The following is a 15,134-nucleotide window of genomic DNA, read 5'->3' on the forward strand; positions in this document are numbered from 1 at the left end:
GTGGTCGCGATATGTTTGCTGATAAGGGTAAACTTGAAACGTGTTTTGTTAAGCTTATTCGCTATATCATATATTATGTGTATATAGGTGTTTTGTGGCTACATCGTACCTCTAAACTGTGGTCCAAGAATTCAGTTTCGTTTTTACGTTTGCGACGCTCCAAATGTAGGCAGCGGATGTAGTAGTCTAGGCACATTGATTCAAATAATTCGCGGGCTACGTAGCTTGGCGCACGCGCATGCATGCACGAGCCGGTAAACAATCAGCACAGCACGAGCGAGCATCGTAGCGCGTGCTGATTTTCTTTTTTCTTCATCTGACAAGAAAATAGACTTAATATGCGAACCGTGGCCAGAACGCCGAGTGTGCGTGGCGGTGTAAGGTACCTGCGATCATGAAGTGGTGGTGCCTGTTCCTGATCAAAGGTGCGTTTGCTTGTTTTCGCGTAAGTCGACGCTGTGGTCAACTGTAACCTGTAACAAATTGTGTCTTTTTAGATGATGCTGGGAAGGATATTGTGGAAGATTATTTTTCCCTTTTGAATCTTCTGATAGATGCTCCGACATGGAAGCCGGACTCACCGAAGAGCCACTTGCTGCCACTGATCCCAAGTCGTGAGGTCCACTTCGCGATCCTGCCATTTCTCCTGAGCCCATGTGAAGAACTTCAGGTATGCATAAATATGCTTATTGAAAGCTTTCGATTGTTGGGGGGAGATCACTAAAATTTGTCCATTCGGATACTTGTCATTCTGCTGCTTTAGGCCTTTTGGAAGACTTTCCAGTTGGATTCCTTCCAGAGTGCTTTGCAAAGCTGGTCAGACGACATTGCGAGGTTGAAAGACACCTACCACTTTCCATCTCAGCTGTCGCCGTATGTATTCTACGCTGCTCGCTTGACACAAAGGGTTGTTTCTGCTTTTTCTTAGCTTTTGATCTTTGCTTCAGGGCTGTACTTACCAGCGCTACAAAACGCATCGAAGGTCTGCTCGACAATTTGCCGATCCCTGGTATGGTGCTGATAAATAAATATTCCAAACTGATGTTAACTCGGACTTTTTTTTCCATTTCAGGGAAGGCAATGCTAGAGATTGTAGTGGACAGGAGTCTGTTTAGTGACCTAGATGTCATGTAAGTCTTTGGTTTGCATATCGTGTTTCTTTCCTCATACTCGAAGTCGGACTGACATGCTTTTTGTAAAGGATTCTTCTCTAAAACGTTTTGCTGTGATTTTTCAGATGACATTGTTGCTTTTGCATTTATGAAATTACACTTGCAACATGTTGTAGTCCAGGGGCTAAGATGACCACCAAAGGAATTGTAGTTCTATTTTTGTTATGTAGTACACATCTTCTAGAAGTATTCTTTCGGATTTATGAACTTCAGACTCTGGAGTGGATGGATGGATGCTATGAGCGTCCCTTTTATAACGAGGCGGTGACATGTGTGCCACCAGGATTGCAAAAAAAAAAAAAACTATTTTTTATGTTGGCCTTATCTACTTTGATCGAATTGATCTTACTATAACAATGAAAAATATAAATTTATGTTCCTCTCTCTGCCTCTTCAGGCAGAATGACCTCATTTTTCCACTATTTGTGTCTTTCATCACTACTTTTCTGCCACCAATAGTCTAACCGTCTCTTATTACTTGCTTCTATCGCGGACGTGTTCAGCTTTCCACGTTTGTCCCTAAAACCCAAAGCCTCATGTAGCCTTGCACCCTCACGTATATCGCCGCATTAAATCACATCATGTTCCATTGTTTTTTTAACTCCCCCACATCATGGGCTTTGTTCTTTATTGAATCTCACTTTATGACTTTATAAGTTTTGCGGACACGCAGCACCACCTGTCGACACAATTTTGAGTAGTGCAAAGCCCGATTCTTTTGCATAGTTTGCTGCAGAACCATGTGACTGCAGCTTACAAAACACCAATTTAGCTAAATAATAGGTGTATATTTTTGCATTGGACGCTTATAAAAAGACCCACCAATTTCTCTCAGCTAGTAGGACGCGTCACCGACCCGCCATGAAGTGTTAGCTGGCTCACTCAACAGAACGATGGCGAAAACAAGAGCAGACGCAATGTCTCTGCGCTTTAAGAAAAAAGACCCCGCTCGATGCTACTGTTGGGTTGTGAATTGCCACGGGCGTAAACAACTTCAGTTTCACCAATTTCTGCAGCTTTCGCGAATCCGAATGGCGAGAGCGCTGGATATAACCGTTGCGAACGTGTTGTGTAAGCAAATTACTTGCGATCTCCACAGCCGGTTGCATGAGAAAGTGTGATATTGTAGGTTTCCTGTTATTGTTTTCAGTAGCCTTGACAGAGAACCATGGTAACATTGATTATGAAGCTTAACAAAGCCTCTGACCACGGTGCATGCCGTGCAACAGTAGACAGGTGATGCGAGCGATGAACATAGCACATGCCGCGACCACCGATAATATGAAGTTGTTGCTACCATGCACCATTACGCATGTACGCCTTTGAAGGCTCTAAGTTCTGGCTTTAAATAGTAAATGCGAACACGTATGTCATACAGGTAAATCGCAAAATGATCGGACCACAATCAGGTTTTTGTGGCCGGTGGTCTTCGTGATTGCCGGAGATATCTCGGAGGCCTCAGTTGTGCCTTTCGTCGTATACCTAGAAAGTAGACATGCATGTGTCCCCATTTGCAGTATATACAAATGGAAGACAACCTTCAACAAAACATTCTAGCATGCGTAATAAAACACTTCAACACACAGGAAGCGAGAGATCGATGAAGAATGCAACTGCAAAGGCGAAAATCGCCAGGGCCATTCATGCCGAATAAAGCAAACTTCGTGCCACTGATTGTTATATTGCTTGCGTATTCACTTCAATGCTTTGGCATCATGTGTATGCCCAAATTTGATGCATTTAGGCGTTACAGAACGCTCGTCGGAGTGCTTGCCTTAAACTCGGATGTCATGCAAAGCTCGCTTGCAGCACCCCGAAATAACAAACATCTTTTGCATTGTACCAGAAATTCGTTTTGATGAGCTTCCTACTTTACTAAAATGAGCTTGGATTGAAGGAAGAGGCTTGCCAGGTGTTTGATTTTTAGGAAACCCCGTCTCAATAACAACGAAAGAGGGGCACCTATGCACGTTTGCTCGCAGACGGCTCTCTTTGTATTACCCCTTTATGGCCAGCGCAGCGATGAGGGCGCTGGTGGCGGCGTTTTTCGCAGCGCCGCCTGGGCAGAGTCTGACGTCTATAAGCTGAATTCTGAAACATTTTGGCCTTCTTGATACTACATAACAGAATTGTTTAATCACTAACCAAAACATTACAGAGGAGCCATCAAAGTCTTTAAGCTCAGGGCATACTTTCTCTTGACCTCATTGTGTTTTAACGGCGGTATGTGCCATTAAAAACGCAGAAAAAATGGATATTTGACAATATACAGTCAACAAGTCCTCGTAGCCACATTTTTCTATTGATAAACAGTGATTTAAGAAAGCTCTGTCGTATGTGAGATGTCATGTGATCTGTTGAACCATGAACAATAGAAGGGCCTGCAACACAAAAAATTAGCAGTGGCATGTGCTCACAGTCATTGATGAAGTGTGTTCGTGAGCGTATTTGGGTGCATTAGTGCTTGGTTAGTTGGCAGATGTTTGTGCAAATTTGGGCTGAGCTAGTTTCACCATAACAAAGCTAATGTTTACTGCTCATGAAAGGCCTTTGAACTATGTTTGACAATTTTTTATAAGTCTGATAAACATGCGCATCATGTACCTTGTGCCGCGACGGTAATAATTTCAAATGCCGCTGCACTACAACTTGCAGGCATGTCACAACATTAAAAAAACAAGCAAACAACAAAAAAAAACTTGCCCATAGCTTGGCTCTTCCACTGTATCCTTTATGTGTTATGATGCCACCAGGGACAAAGTATTAGTTAGTGAGCCAGTGGGGGTTGACAGCACCAAAGTGATGAAAACTGACTAAGTGCTCCAAGAATGGAAGATGCTCGCTTCACTCTTAGTGTGGTGCTGCCAGACCTTTTCTGAGGCTCCGATTTAATAGATTGAAAAATGGAACAATCTTAAAACATCGGTTACATGTGACAGTTGAATTTAAATATAATGGCTTCATATGTAAGTGGCTTTCTGAATATTTGGCCCCGCAGGACGCTTCCCTGCAATATGTGTGTATAGCTGCTGCAGTTTTTTGGAGGCAGTGTGGGCTTTCATTTTCATACTGCTTGAATGAAGCATGTGTCATGATGTGGCTTATGAAGTAGCATTTTTGTTTTTATTTTGAGAATCTCTTTTATTGTGTTAATTTAGGCCACCTGAATTTAGATCTAGTAATGTCAAATTAAGAGTTTTCAACAGCCACTAATAACATGTGTTAACTTCTGTTTCTCTTGGTTGCTGCCAAAATTATTGCAGGGACAATGTCATGCTCTATGGTGCCCTGTTCAGAGCCTATATGTAGCATCATGCTACTTTTAGACCTCTGGGAGTTGGTTCGAGCATACAGATGGACAAATGGATGAATAGCATGAAAGTTACTGGCTTAGACCTTCACTATGAGTGGCTTCCCGTGTGGAAAGGACGCTTCACTGTGAGTCAAGTAATTTTTTAGGGGAGCATCCTATTTGTGTTGAAGGAATACAAGTCTCTTTTTTTTCAGTCATTCAATCACTTAGTCAGAAGGAAACAAAAAAGAACTAGTTTCTGATAACTTTGACTGATGATGGTTTGCACAGATGAATTTGTAGCTATGATGCCTGAAAACAACTAGTGTGACTAAATGCTTTGGATAAATTTTATTCTCTCATCTCCAATTACCTCAATGGAGGCACTGAATGGCTCTCAGTGATGTTGTTTTTGACATGTATGAGTCGCGTTTGCATTAAATTTTCACATCGTAAATTGTGTCATTAAGGCTAGCTTTCTTTAGCAGCATAAAGCATAAACACATGTATGTTAATTCCATCCTTTTTTTTTTTCATTCTTGATATAGGTGCATATAGAAATCAACATTAGTATTTCTTGAAATATTGCTTTGTGTGATTTGTTGTATGTGTCTGATTTTGGGGGGAATAGGATGGAAACACTACGACAGCATGCCACTTTGAGCTTCAGTGCTTTGTTCCTGATACTTACGACCCGGACTTGAAGGAGTTTTTGCCACATTATGAGAAACCTGTAAGAGAAGTAATTATGCTATCTTTTATACTATATAGGCAGCTGCTTGGATCTGTATTTCTCATAGCTACTTGTGGTAGTTAGACACAAGTCAATCGAAATCACCAAGGCCAACATCTGGGCACATTGATATTCCATGTTTAAGAACATTGAAAGCATACTGAAAACAGACACAAAGAAGGCATAGACACTCACATACATAGCACTACTTTGAACCTGGTTTAGTTGATAGTAGTGCACTGTGTGTGTGTATGTTTGCCTTTTTTGTGTCTTCGGTTTGAATGCACTTTCACCAATCTTAAACTAAGATCAGTTTGTTATAACATTGTCTTAATGTTAGAAAACTGAATGTATGCTTCAAAGCAGCACTATCGGTGTATAAGCACTTCATCAGGTAGGTTTTTTTAATTTTGCTAGCTTTCTTTGCAACACAGAAAAAAGGACAACATAAGATGTACCACACGGGAAACAATTTAGTCTGTGGGTTCTGAAGGTTCTTTACAACTCGGTGATCATATTTGTGCCTTCTGCCAATAATGATAAAGTTAGTTAATTAAACATTAGTTAAAGAAAAACAAAAGGTACCTTGAGTGAATAAAGGCTGATGCAAATAGTATGTGTTCAATTCAGCACAATTCTGACAGCCTTTCATTTTTGAAGTGTCGGTTCAAGTTGTGTGAGAAAACCTGTATGGTGTGCTAATGTTACATGGCAGCATACCACTGTTCACCCAATCGCATGAAAAGTGAGTGAATACGTTTAAAGATGAGCGCTGACATAGCTTCTCTCCTCCATGCCATCCCTCCCTGTTTAGCCTCCAGCATTCTTGTCAAGATGGAGAAAAGAAAAGTGCTCAAAACATGTGAAATACCCCCTCAAACTCTGCTTATACTTGATGGATTCAAAATAATTTTGCGGCAATCGATCCACTAGGCAATAAACTTTTGCACTGAGATCATTCGATATTTACTTGAAAAAGTAGTTCGGGACCCCTTTGAGTGACGATAAAATTTCTGTGATGAATGAATGAATCATTCAAATAGAAGCTTCTTACTGTAATTATGTTACTGACATTGTTTTTTAATCAATGTCGGGGTGTGTTGCAAGTATTGCCGTGGCATAGCAGCTGAAGTGTAGGGCTTGAAAATTAGCCATCGTGTGAGTAACACCCCACATGGGACTGATTGAGAACATTAGAGGGGCAGTGTACGTGATTTTTTTTTTCATAAAGTACAGAGTATCGGAAAGAAATGCAAGCTTCTGTATTCTGCCGTCAATACTTGTATGGCTGACAGAAATATGACTGCATTCCCGTATGAAAGACAGTGAACTACACTCAAACCTCATTGGAACAAAGCTGCATCTTGCATCAAAATATATATGAGTTATAAAGGTATATTCCCAAAAAGGTACTCTTCACTTATTTCATCATAACTGATATATAGTTGTATCCAGGATCGTTATATCGAGATTTGACTGTACTTTTTGCACTACTTTCATTTTTTTTAAATGACTGCAATGTGTAGACCTGAGACTTTCTGTGTCTTTTCTGCAGTCTTTGCTGAACTACATCACATCACTAACACCATTTCATCATGATATCCTATGCTTCTAGTATTTCTGCTGGTTGGTATTATTATTTCTAGGAAATGCAAGCCACCAAACATGAATCCTTCATCCGAACATGCGAAAGATTCCTTAAGCGTACGGGGAACTTTCTCTATTACCCAACTTTTCAAGAATGCATAACAGTCTCAGTGGCTAATGCACTCGTTCCATTTTTCTTTCCGATATAATTTTATTGCCTGGCTTGTGTGAGACTTTTCGTTTATAATTTAAAACAAGATCGTCATGTCGGAAGTCTGAAATAAAAATACAGCTACTTGTCCTACAAACATTCAACAAATGATTGTGCTGACTTCTTGACCCATTTTTGATTCACTTTGACACTCCTAGCGTTTAGGCAGCTGGGATTTGGTTCTGAGAGAAGTTAAAGCTAAACTTGGCAAATACATATGCTGAACATTAGCTTAACAGTGCTGTACTCATGTAAAGCATTTATCATGTAAAATTGAATGTGTATAAGGAGCAGCCAAAACTTATTGGCACTTGCGATAAGTTTTGGCTTCTACTTCTTTTTTTTCCAAAGAGTGCCCTTTCAGTTGATTGTCAATGTTTGTATTGTCCTGTTATCTTGTGTTTCTGTGCACAAGCCCTTCTTTTTTTTTTTTTTTTTTTTTTTTTCAAGATGAACCCTTATCAACCAACTCAACTTTACGTCGTTCTAAGCTTCATTTTTAGTGCTCCGAGCTTTCGGAAAGGTTTGATAGTCATGTTTAAATAGCATGGGTGTGAGTTTTAGGGCGGAATCAAGTATGAATTGAATGTTGAGGATACTTAATCAAACACGAAAAAAAAATCGAATACTGTTTATAGTTTTTGAATAGTGAGGCAATCTTTTTCAAAGCAACCCTAGACTAATAAAGTAACAATTTTCAAAATGACCTAAGAATTTTATAGTAGTTTAACTTAAAACAAATATTCAAAAGCTTTCACTGGAAACATTGCAGTGACTTTTAGCTGACAGAAAATACTACAGTTATTTTAATTGGGGGCATGCTCATATACAACAGCAACTAGAGCGTTCGAAATATCTTGTAACTGCTGGCTGAAATATAGCAGTTACATACAATATTCAAGGTGGTATTTTTTCGAAATGTTTTAAATAAACGTCATACATAAATGTTAAGTAATTTTCTTCATTTTAAATCATCATGAATGCCGTGGTAAGGAGAGTGAATTGATGATTCTGCCACATCAGTGACTGTGAAGTTTTAATCAAGAATGTCTTTACCTTGTGGTAAATATAGCGATTATAGTATTGCAAGTATACATGGGCTGCATGCATCTCAGTAATGATGCAAAAAGAAAAGTTGCTGGGAGGGGAGGTGGGGGCTCCTTGTTCCAATGTCTTGTTCATTTGAGCATTTATAATTCATCCTGACTTACCAAAAATATATTAGGAAATTATTTGGTATTTCAAATATGCCAATTCAATTTGAGCACCGAATGGAATAGATTGCTATTTGATTTGTTGTTCTAAATTTTCGAATATTTGCACACTTCTGTTGACGGGTTATACTGCTATAAAACTTTTTTTTAATTTCTTGACTGATTGTGATGAAACTCCATGACTTTTTAGTTTCGGCAAGAAATGCAGGCCATGTAGGCCACCTGCAACTTGCGCCATCAGTCAAACCGTGCAGACTCGAACTATAATGCCTTGAATATGCTTAAAATATTCTAAACACCCGTCATATGCTCGTGAGATGAGATCGACCAGATAAAATAACGCTGTGCACCCATCGGTTCGCTGACCGCAGCAAATACCTATCGGTGAGAAAAGAAACCATCAAGACAAAAATATTATATTGTAGCCACCGACACTTCGCGGGAAATGTAAATTTCCTAACCTGAAAATGCAGCTATGGCTTGTTAAGAACTATAGCTGGAAGCGAATGCCGCATTTTTCTCGGGCGAACAAACTCGACGTGCTGCGAATGCCAGCAAACATGTTGAATGCCTTAACAGTGGTACATAAAACATTTATTTTTGTCTTGAAGTTTCATCCCTGCCACGGTCCTGGCGATAGATATCCGGTATCATTGCCAGGCCTGCGGGCGTGCGCCATTGTTACTTAACCTGGTCGAACACGCCTTGCAAGGGAGCCGAAGCGGCACCTAACTCCACGGTGAAAAAAAAGGGGGGGGGGGGGGGGTGTGAGTGGAGTGGTGGTGTAGCGGTTAGAAAATACAATGGTCTTCTTGTGAGATCGGTAGCATTGCTAAATAAATGAATAAATAAATAAAATTTCTTAGCTTTGGTTCTAATGCTGCTTGAGCCACCTTCGCCGCAGTACACTAGTGCCTTGCGGAATAGCATATTGAGATTTGGAAGGGGCTGTTAGCGCTAGTGGGACACTGCACATTTTGCTCAGTTACTCATGCGTTTGTATGCCGCACAATTCTGAGTCTTCATTGTTTGCTCAGCAGGGGATTCTGAATACTACTTTCATTGAAATGGCAGCGCTGATGTTCACACTGCATGATTTAGGTGATGTTAAATGGTTTATACATCTTTTTTTTTTTCTAAATATAAGCCTTCTTTTTTTATGCTGTTCCAAATTTGCTATTTCATGATATAAAAGTAAGATTTTGTATTTCCAAAAATTGCTCTAAATTTAATTTCGGCTGTTGCTTCCCTGCATGTTGAATGTTCGCAAGTGCGTCAATTTCAAGCTGTGATTTCACTCGTGAATATTCAACACACTATAACTGTCTATTAACATTAACATTGGCATTCACTATTTCATGCATGCAGAAAGACTAAACTTTTATAGAAGCATTGGTTTGTCTATAACAAACTCAACCTACTTCTCACAAAAAACTTTGGCACACCCTGAATATTAACGTGCTTATTATAGTAAACATCGCCTTGATGCAGCTCTAACACTATTTGGTATGTAATTGTGGAGATAAATGCAGGTTAGACAGGCATTGAAATGTTTATCCGTATAAATCAAGAAGATTGGTCAACCAGAACTTTCGTTGTACAAAGCGCTTCTCTAATGGTCTACTCCTCCCTCCTATTACAGAAACTCATGGACTACTACTCCCTCCTATCACTGGAAGGCCTGGTTTGGAGTACATCTATAGAGGTCTTGGATGGCTTCTCTTCTAGCAGCCTCCTAACGCACTTGATTACTCATACTCTTTGCCGGTTGTATTCTTTCCTACTGCTACTAAATTTTTTGCATTTTACTTGCTGCCTTCGTTCCAGTATCATTACAACTTAAATGGCCAGTAAACAGGCTTTGACTTTTTTTTACACTCTGCAAACAAGCTTGCCAACTTGTACAGTACACCGTGGCGATCAAAACTTTTGAAATATTACAGTGTTACACGCCATGTAGACTCTTCATTTCGAAAAATAATCCCACATCCATTTTCTTTGCCTGAAGAATCCTCGTACAAGCACAGTAATGAAAGCTTGCTCTTGGGCAACTTTTTGTACCACTGAACTCGTCGATTGGTCCTTTGCTGTACTAAACGACACCTTGGCTCTGCGGTGATGCGTTTTCGGCGGCGCAGTCCGCATTTCATTTTCCTGTGCAGCCGTCTGTCATTTTGTAGAGCCCAAGAATACCGGGAGAAGCAGTATTACCAAAACGAAAACCTCCAAGACAAAGAGGCGTCTCTCTACTTTACTACTAGGGGAGGCGTGCTCCTCGAACTGCACTTTCTCTCCACGCTGCTATGACACATGCTCATGTCAGCGATGCTGCACTTGGTCGTTGTCTGTTTGCCGATAATGTATCGCGAACGTCATGTCACATTGCCAAAGTGAGCGGAGTCCCGACAGCGGGCTACACCTTTCCCCTCCCTACGACAAAGAAAGGTGGCAAGGTCACGTGTAATGTTGAAATTCGCTGAAACGGATGTTCTAACCCCTATAATTTTGTTATTTACCACGTATTTGCAAAATTCTTGTGGCAGCATGTGTACGTAGCAAAAGTGCGCATATTTCTCTTCATAACTTTTGGACCTCGGGGTTGTTTACTGGCCCTTTAAAAAGTAGTGGTTTATACCTCGTCTGCTGGTTGAATGGTGTGTACTCGAATTGTGGATGTTGATTTGCTGCTTGAAGTTTTCATGTAACAACTGTGTCAATGTGTCAATAGCATTGCATGGAGAAAAAAAAAAGAAACACTTAACTAGCTATGCTTCATGGACACTGATGAAACTGCAAAGCTGGTGGTCTCAGGCTATTGAATTTGTATGTTTTACAAGTCTTTCAGATATGTTGTGTCACTGCTCTTTAATAAACATACTTTGTTAAGTTTTGAGTTGGTAATATAGCCACCACCTTTTATAACCACAAAGTATAGCAGGACAGTTGTGCGACGGTGGTAAATTGCACGCCATTTGTTAGTCTATTGCCTTCTTTCTTCTGAGTGAACCAAGGCTGAATAGTGGGATTTATCCAGCTTTTATGGTGCATACTTGTTGATGATGCCCCCTGCCATAGATCCCGGACATGAAAGCCTCGACTAAAAATAGCTTCACTGTTTTTAAACTTGAGAGGTAGTGCGCCTAGCATCCGCAAGCCAGCATCCCCTAAAGCTGCTCCCATTTTGTGCTTGATGCTCATGATAGAATTCCCAGCACGCTCCTGTTTTTTTATGCTCGGCTTCGAAATTGTGACGTGGTGCTTCCTTCTCCATTTCACTTAGCCAAAAAAGGTTGCCATTCAGCTTTCAAAAAGTTATGAGCTAATAAAGTAACTAGTTAATTATAATTTTGCTTTGAACTTGCATGAATATTTATGTATTTTAAACTTGGTTTGGAGGAAGCAAGAAAGAAGTTTCTCTAAATTGGCCTAATGAACCCCACTTTTTACTTTGTAAGAAACCTTTGCTGATTTTTGTGCACTGATTATGCTGAACCTTTTGATGCTGCTCAGAACTCGTACAGAACTTTCTGTGAGCTATTGACTACTTGGCAATATGCTAGACTGTCTGCGATATTGTGTAGGTGGCTAACACGCACTCCAATGTTACCTGTATTCTACCAATGCCGCCCAATCTGCATTATTTTGGACTTCATGCATGTAACACATATTGCCTTAGTTTATGGTAGTATAGTATTCTTTATGTAAACATTGCAAATAAGTTCTGCAAAATTCCTCTAGTGGGCGTAAAGGTTATCAAAGGCCAACCCCCTACTCATAGGACAACCCCCTATTCATAATGGAAAGCTCTGATAGGTATAGCACAAATTTCATAATCACTGTTAAATTTTGTTAATTGAGGAGCCCTTCACACAATGCTGTAAAAAAAGAAGTATTAGTGCCGCCTATTGCTTTCGACCACAAAATGTCCTAAAATAATAATGACAGCTGTCTTGCATTGCATCAACTACGATAGAAAATTTGAAGGCCAGAAATAGTACTAGGAATTAATGCTTTTTAGTTGGTGGCATTTGGTCAAATTCTTTACTGACAGATGTTCTTTTTTAAATTCTTTTTTAGTAATATTGTCAAGCTGAAACTGTAACACTTACGAAAACATACTGAGCAGTTTTTTTTTTCTGCTATTATCAGTGTTATTGTTCTCCCCATGATATTCTGATTTTCCATCATTTTTCGTTAAGTGGTGCAGAGGTTTATAAGGGCACTGTAGCTAATTCTAGCCAGAGTTTACAAATATGCTGACACACTCTATGACGATGAGACCAAATACATATTGCTGACTGTGGCATGGATTAAGTGACATCACTCTTGTGTTCTGTTCAATTGTTTAGTCAAGTGAGATTAATTAATGGGCTTTTGAAGCAGTGAAACTGAGCAATAAATTCCAATGAAAGTTGTAGATTGGTGTGCAAAACATCTGATTTGGTGGCTTCTAACTTTCTACCTAATATGTTTCTTTTTGCTTGTTACTGATGCCCGCAAAATTTGAAAGATAGCACGGGACATGACTGCTTGTGTGCTTATGCATGCTGGGATGGCAGTGCTTCCTAACATGTGTATGCAAATGACTGTAGTGCTTGGCCGGGTACGCTGCTGCTCAAAAGGTGAGCAGCGCCGAGGGTGGTCGCTGTGCTAGGATGCACCTATTGTGTACGACTTACTGCTGTCATGAATGATTTCTAAAGAAGCATATCGTTTGTACAGGAAACATTTATAAGCACTACAATCGTGGCACGCAAATGGACATGTCATGTGATATCTTTTTATAGTAGAACTGAAAGGTAGGCGAGTTGGAACTTATTCATAATTGGGCAGCACATAAAAGGAAAGAAGACAAGCACTGGTCCAACAAATGAAAATTTATTTGAAGCATATATATATATTGTAGGCAATCATTAAGCACATCTACTATCTTTACACATATTCATCATCATGAGTGGTCGTCATCTTCATCTGCTGTGGGGATTTAGCTTGCCTGAGTTCTGTGCCTTGGACGTAGTCGCTTCATCGTGTCTTCTGGACCTAATAAAGGTTGCCTTCACTGTTACATCACAAGTGGTGGAGTGTGCTCTGCGATCTTCCGTCCTCTCCCAGCCCGATCTGCCTCCTGGAGCTCCGTTCAGGTCGTCGTTTGTGCCAGGTGTCCGGTAAAATGCCTCAGGACGAGCCAACCGGCGCTTCTGCGTCTACCTCCACGGCCCCGGCTACCGCGGCCTATCCATCGTGGATTATCACCGCGCACCAGCGTGAGCCGCCCACGTTCGCCGGACTTCGAGGTGAAGATGTGGAGGATTGGTTGGACCAGTTATATCGAGCGAGTTCTACTAACTGGGATGATCCTACCAAGCTTTGCCGTGTTTCTTTCTATCTGACAGGTGCAGCGAAAACATGGTTTTTCAATCATGAAACGGACATTACGGACTGGACACGTTTCAAGCAACAGCTTCGCCAAATATTCGGCACCCCGGTGGTTCGTTCAGCTCTCGCGAAGAAGACACTGGATGCTCGCAAGCAACAATGCGTTGAGTCTTACACATCGTACATAGAGGATGTGCTTGCTCTCTGTCACCGTTTCAGCACGTCTATGTCTGAATCAGAGTTCGTCATCTATTGAAAAAGATCGGCACGGTCGCATTCAATGCCTTGGTCATACAAAACCTGACCACAGTCGCTGACGTTGTTGCCACGTGCCAACGCCTAGAGGAACTTGAGTCCCAACGGTTACCGCCGGATAGCGCTGAAAACACCACCACGACTGGTGCCTCATTGCGTGCCATGATCCGGGCGATTATACGGGAATAGCTGCAATCTTTCGGCCTCTCAATGACACCGAGTCAACCTTTCCCCTCCAACACTGTTTTGCGCGACGTTATCAAAGAGGAGTTGGTGTCCATGACCGGGCCAGTATATTTAGACTCGTCAGTACCTCGACTCCAGCCGACGTACGCACAAGTCCTCGCTGGCTCACTAACCGTCGTACAACCGATGCCCGCACACTCGACGCCTGTCCCACTGGCTTCGTTAACTCCGAGTGCGCCTAGCCAGCCCTTTCACCCACCATGGCGGCCGCCTCGTCCGATCTGTTATTACTGCGGCTATCGGGGCCACATTGCACGCGTCTGTCGGAAGCGTCAGCAGGACGAGCGTCGTGGATTCGACACCTACGGACGGGATGATGGGACAAGCTGGTACACTTTTCAACGTCATCCTTATGATCCGCCGCTACGTTCCTCACCATCTCCAACTGCGAAATCTGAGCCAACCACTTCTTACCGCTCTACTAGACGCCGCTCCACGTCTCCATTGCGATCTGTCTCGCAATTCACCAACCAACGCCCGGAAAACTAATCTCTGCAGCTTTTAGAGGAAAAGCTGCATCGAAGGAAAAGACAAATTCCTCCGGTGCGTCCATATAATACGATATCTGTTTTAATAGAAGGTGTGTACGTGGACCCTTCAATAGACACTGGTGCTTGTTTGTCTGTGATTGATCGTTCCTTGTGCTCACGTCTGCAAAAAGTCACCACCCCTTATGATGGACCTACACTGCTCGCTGCTCAAGGGGACGCCATTAGACTGGCCGCTATGTGCACCGCTCGTGTTTTCATAGCTGGTCTTCTTCATTTTGTGCAATTAGCTGTGCTGAGTTCGTGTGACCACCAGCTTATATTAGGCTGGGATTTTCTGTCTACGGCGAACGCTTCCATCTGCTGTCGAGAAAAAGCTGTTCATATGATGGAAACCGACTATGCCCTGTATGCGGATGACAAGCCCGTTCGCTTGCTCGCTGCTGAAGATACCGAGCTACCACCTGGTCATCGGCGAATAGTTACCATCACTTCTAATGTGATCGAGTCTGGTGACGTGTTTGTCCAATCATCTGCATGCTGTCTCGCAAGAGGTATAG

General features: G+C 41.5%; 1 protein-coding gene across 3 annotated transcripts; it reads left to right on the top strand.

Moving 5' to 3' along the window:
• Positions 1 to 92: 92 nt before the first annotated feature.
• Positions 93 to 12,626, top strand: LOC119174156 (uncharacterized). 3 transcript variants are annotated; one of them, XM_075878036.1, is made up of 7 exons: positions 93 to 425; positions 498 to 670; positions 764 to 873; positions 948 to 1,009; positions 1,073 to 1,130; positions 4,436 to 4,610; positions 5,096 to 5,208. In XM_075878036.1, exons 1-6 carry the CDS (start codon positions 395 to 397, stop codon positions 4,479 to 4,481), a joined length of 480 nt encoding a protein of 159 aa, XP_075734151.1. In that variant the 5' UTR covers positions 93 to 394; the 3' UTR covers positions 4,482 to 4,610; positions 5,096 to 5,208. The 3 variants fall into 3 exon arrangements, with proteins under 3 accessions (XP_075734151.1, XP_075734150.1, XP_075734152.1); XM_075878035.1 differs by lacking the exon at positions 5,096 to 5,208 and adding an exon at positions 9,852 to 12,626 and having other exon boundaries at positions 94 to 425; XM_075878037.1 differs by lacking the exon at positions 5,096 to 5,208 and adding an exon at positions 9,852 to 12,626 and having other exon boundaries at positions 112 to 425; positions 555 to 670.
• Positions 12,627 to 15,134: the final 2,508 nt, after the last annotated feature.

The sequence above is a fragment of the Rhipicephalus microplus genome, chromosome X, assembly GCF_043290135.1.
Source record: "Rhipicephalus microplus isolate Deutch F79 chromosome X, USDA_Rmic, whole genome shotgun sequence".
Taxonomy (NCBI): Eukaryota; Metazoa; Arthropoda; class Arachnida; order Ixodida; family Ixodidae; genus Rhipicephalus; species Rhipicephalus microplus.

What these genes read in the sequence shown, in the direction of transcription:
- LOC119174156 (XM_075878036.1), top strand. Translation starts at nt 395, where the DNA reads ATGAAGTGGTGGTGCCTGTTCCTGATCAAAG. An exon ending in GTGCCTGTTCCTGATCAAAG is followed by an intron (nt 426 to 497) that starts GTGCGTTTGCTT and finishes GTGTCTTTTTAG; the next exon opens with ATGATGCTGGGAAGGATATT. An exon ending in TTTCCATCTCAGCTGTCGCC is followed by an intron (nt 874 to 947) that starts GTATGTATTCTA and finishes TCTTTGCTTCAG; the next exon opens with GGCTGTACTTACCAGCGCTA.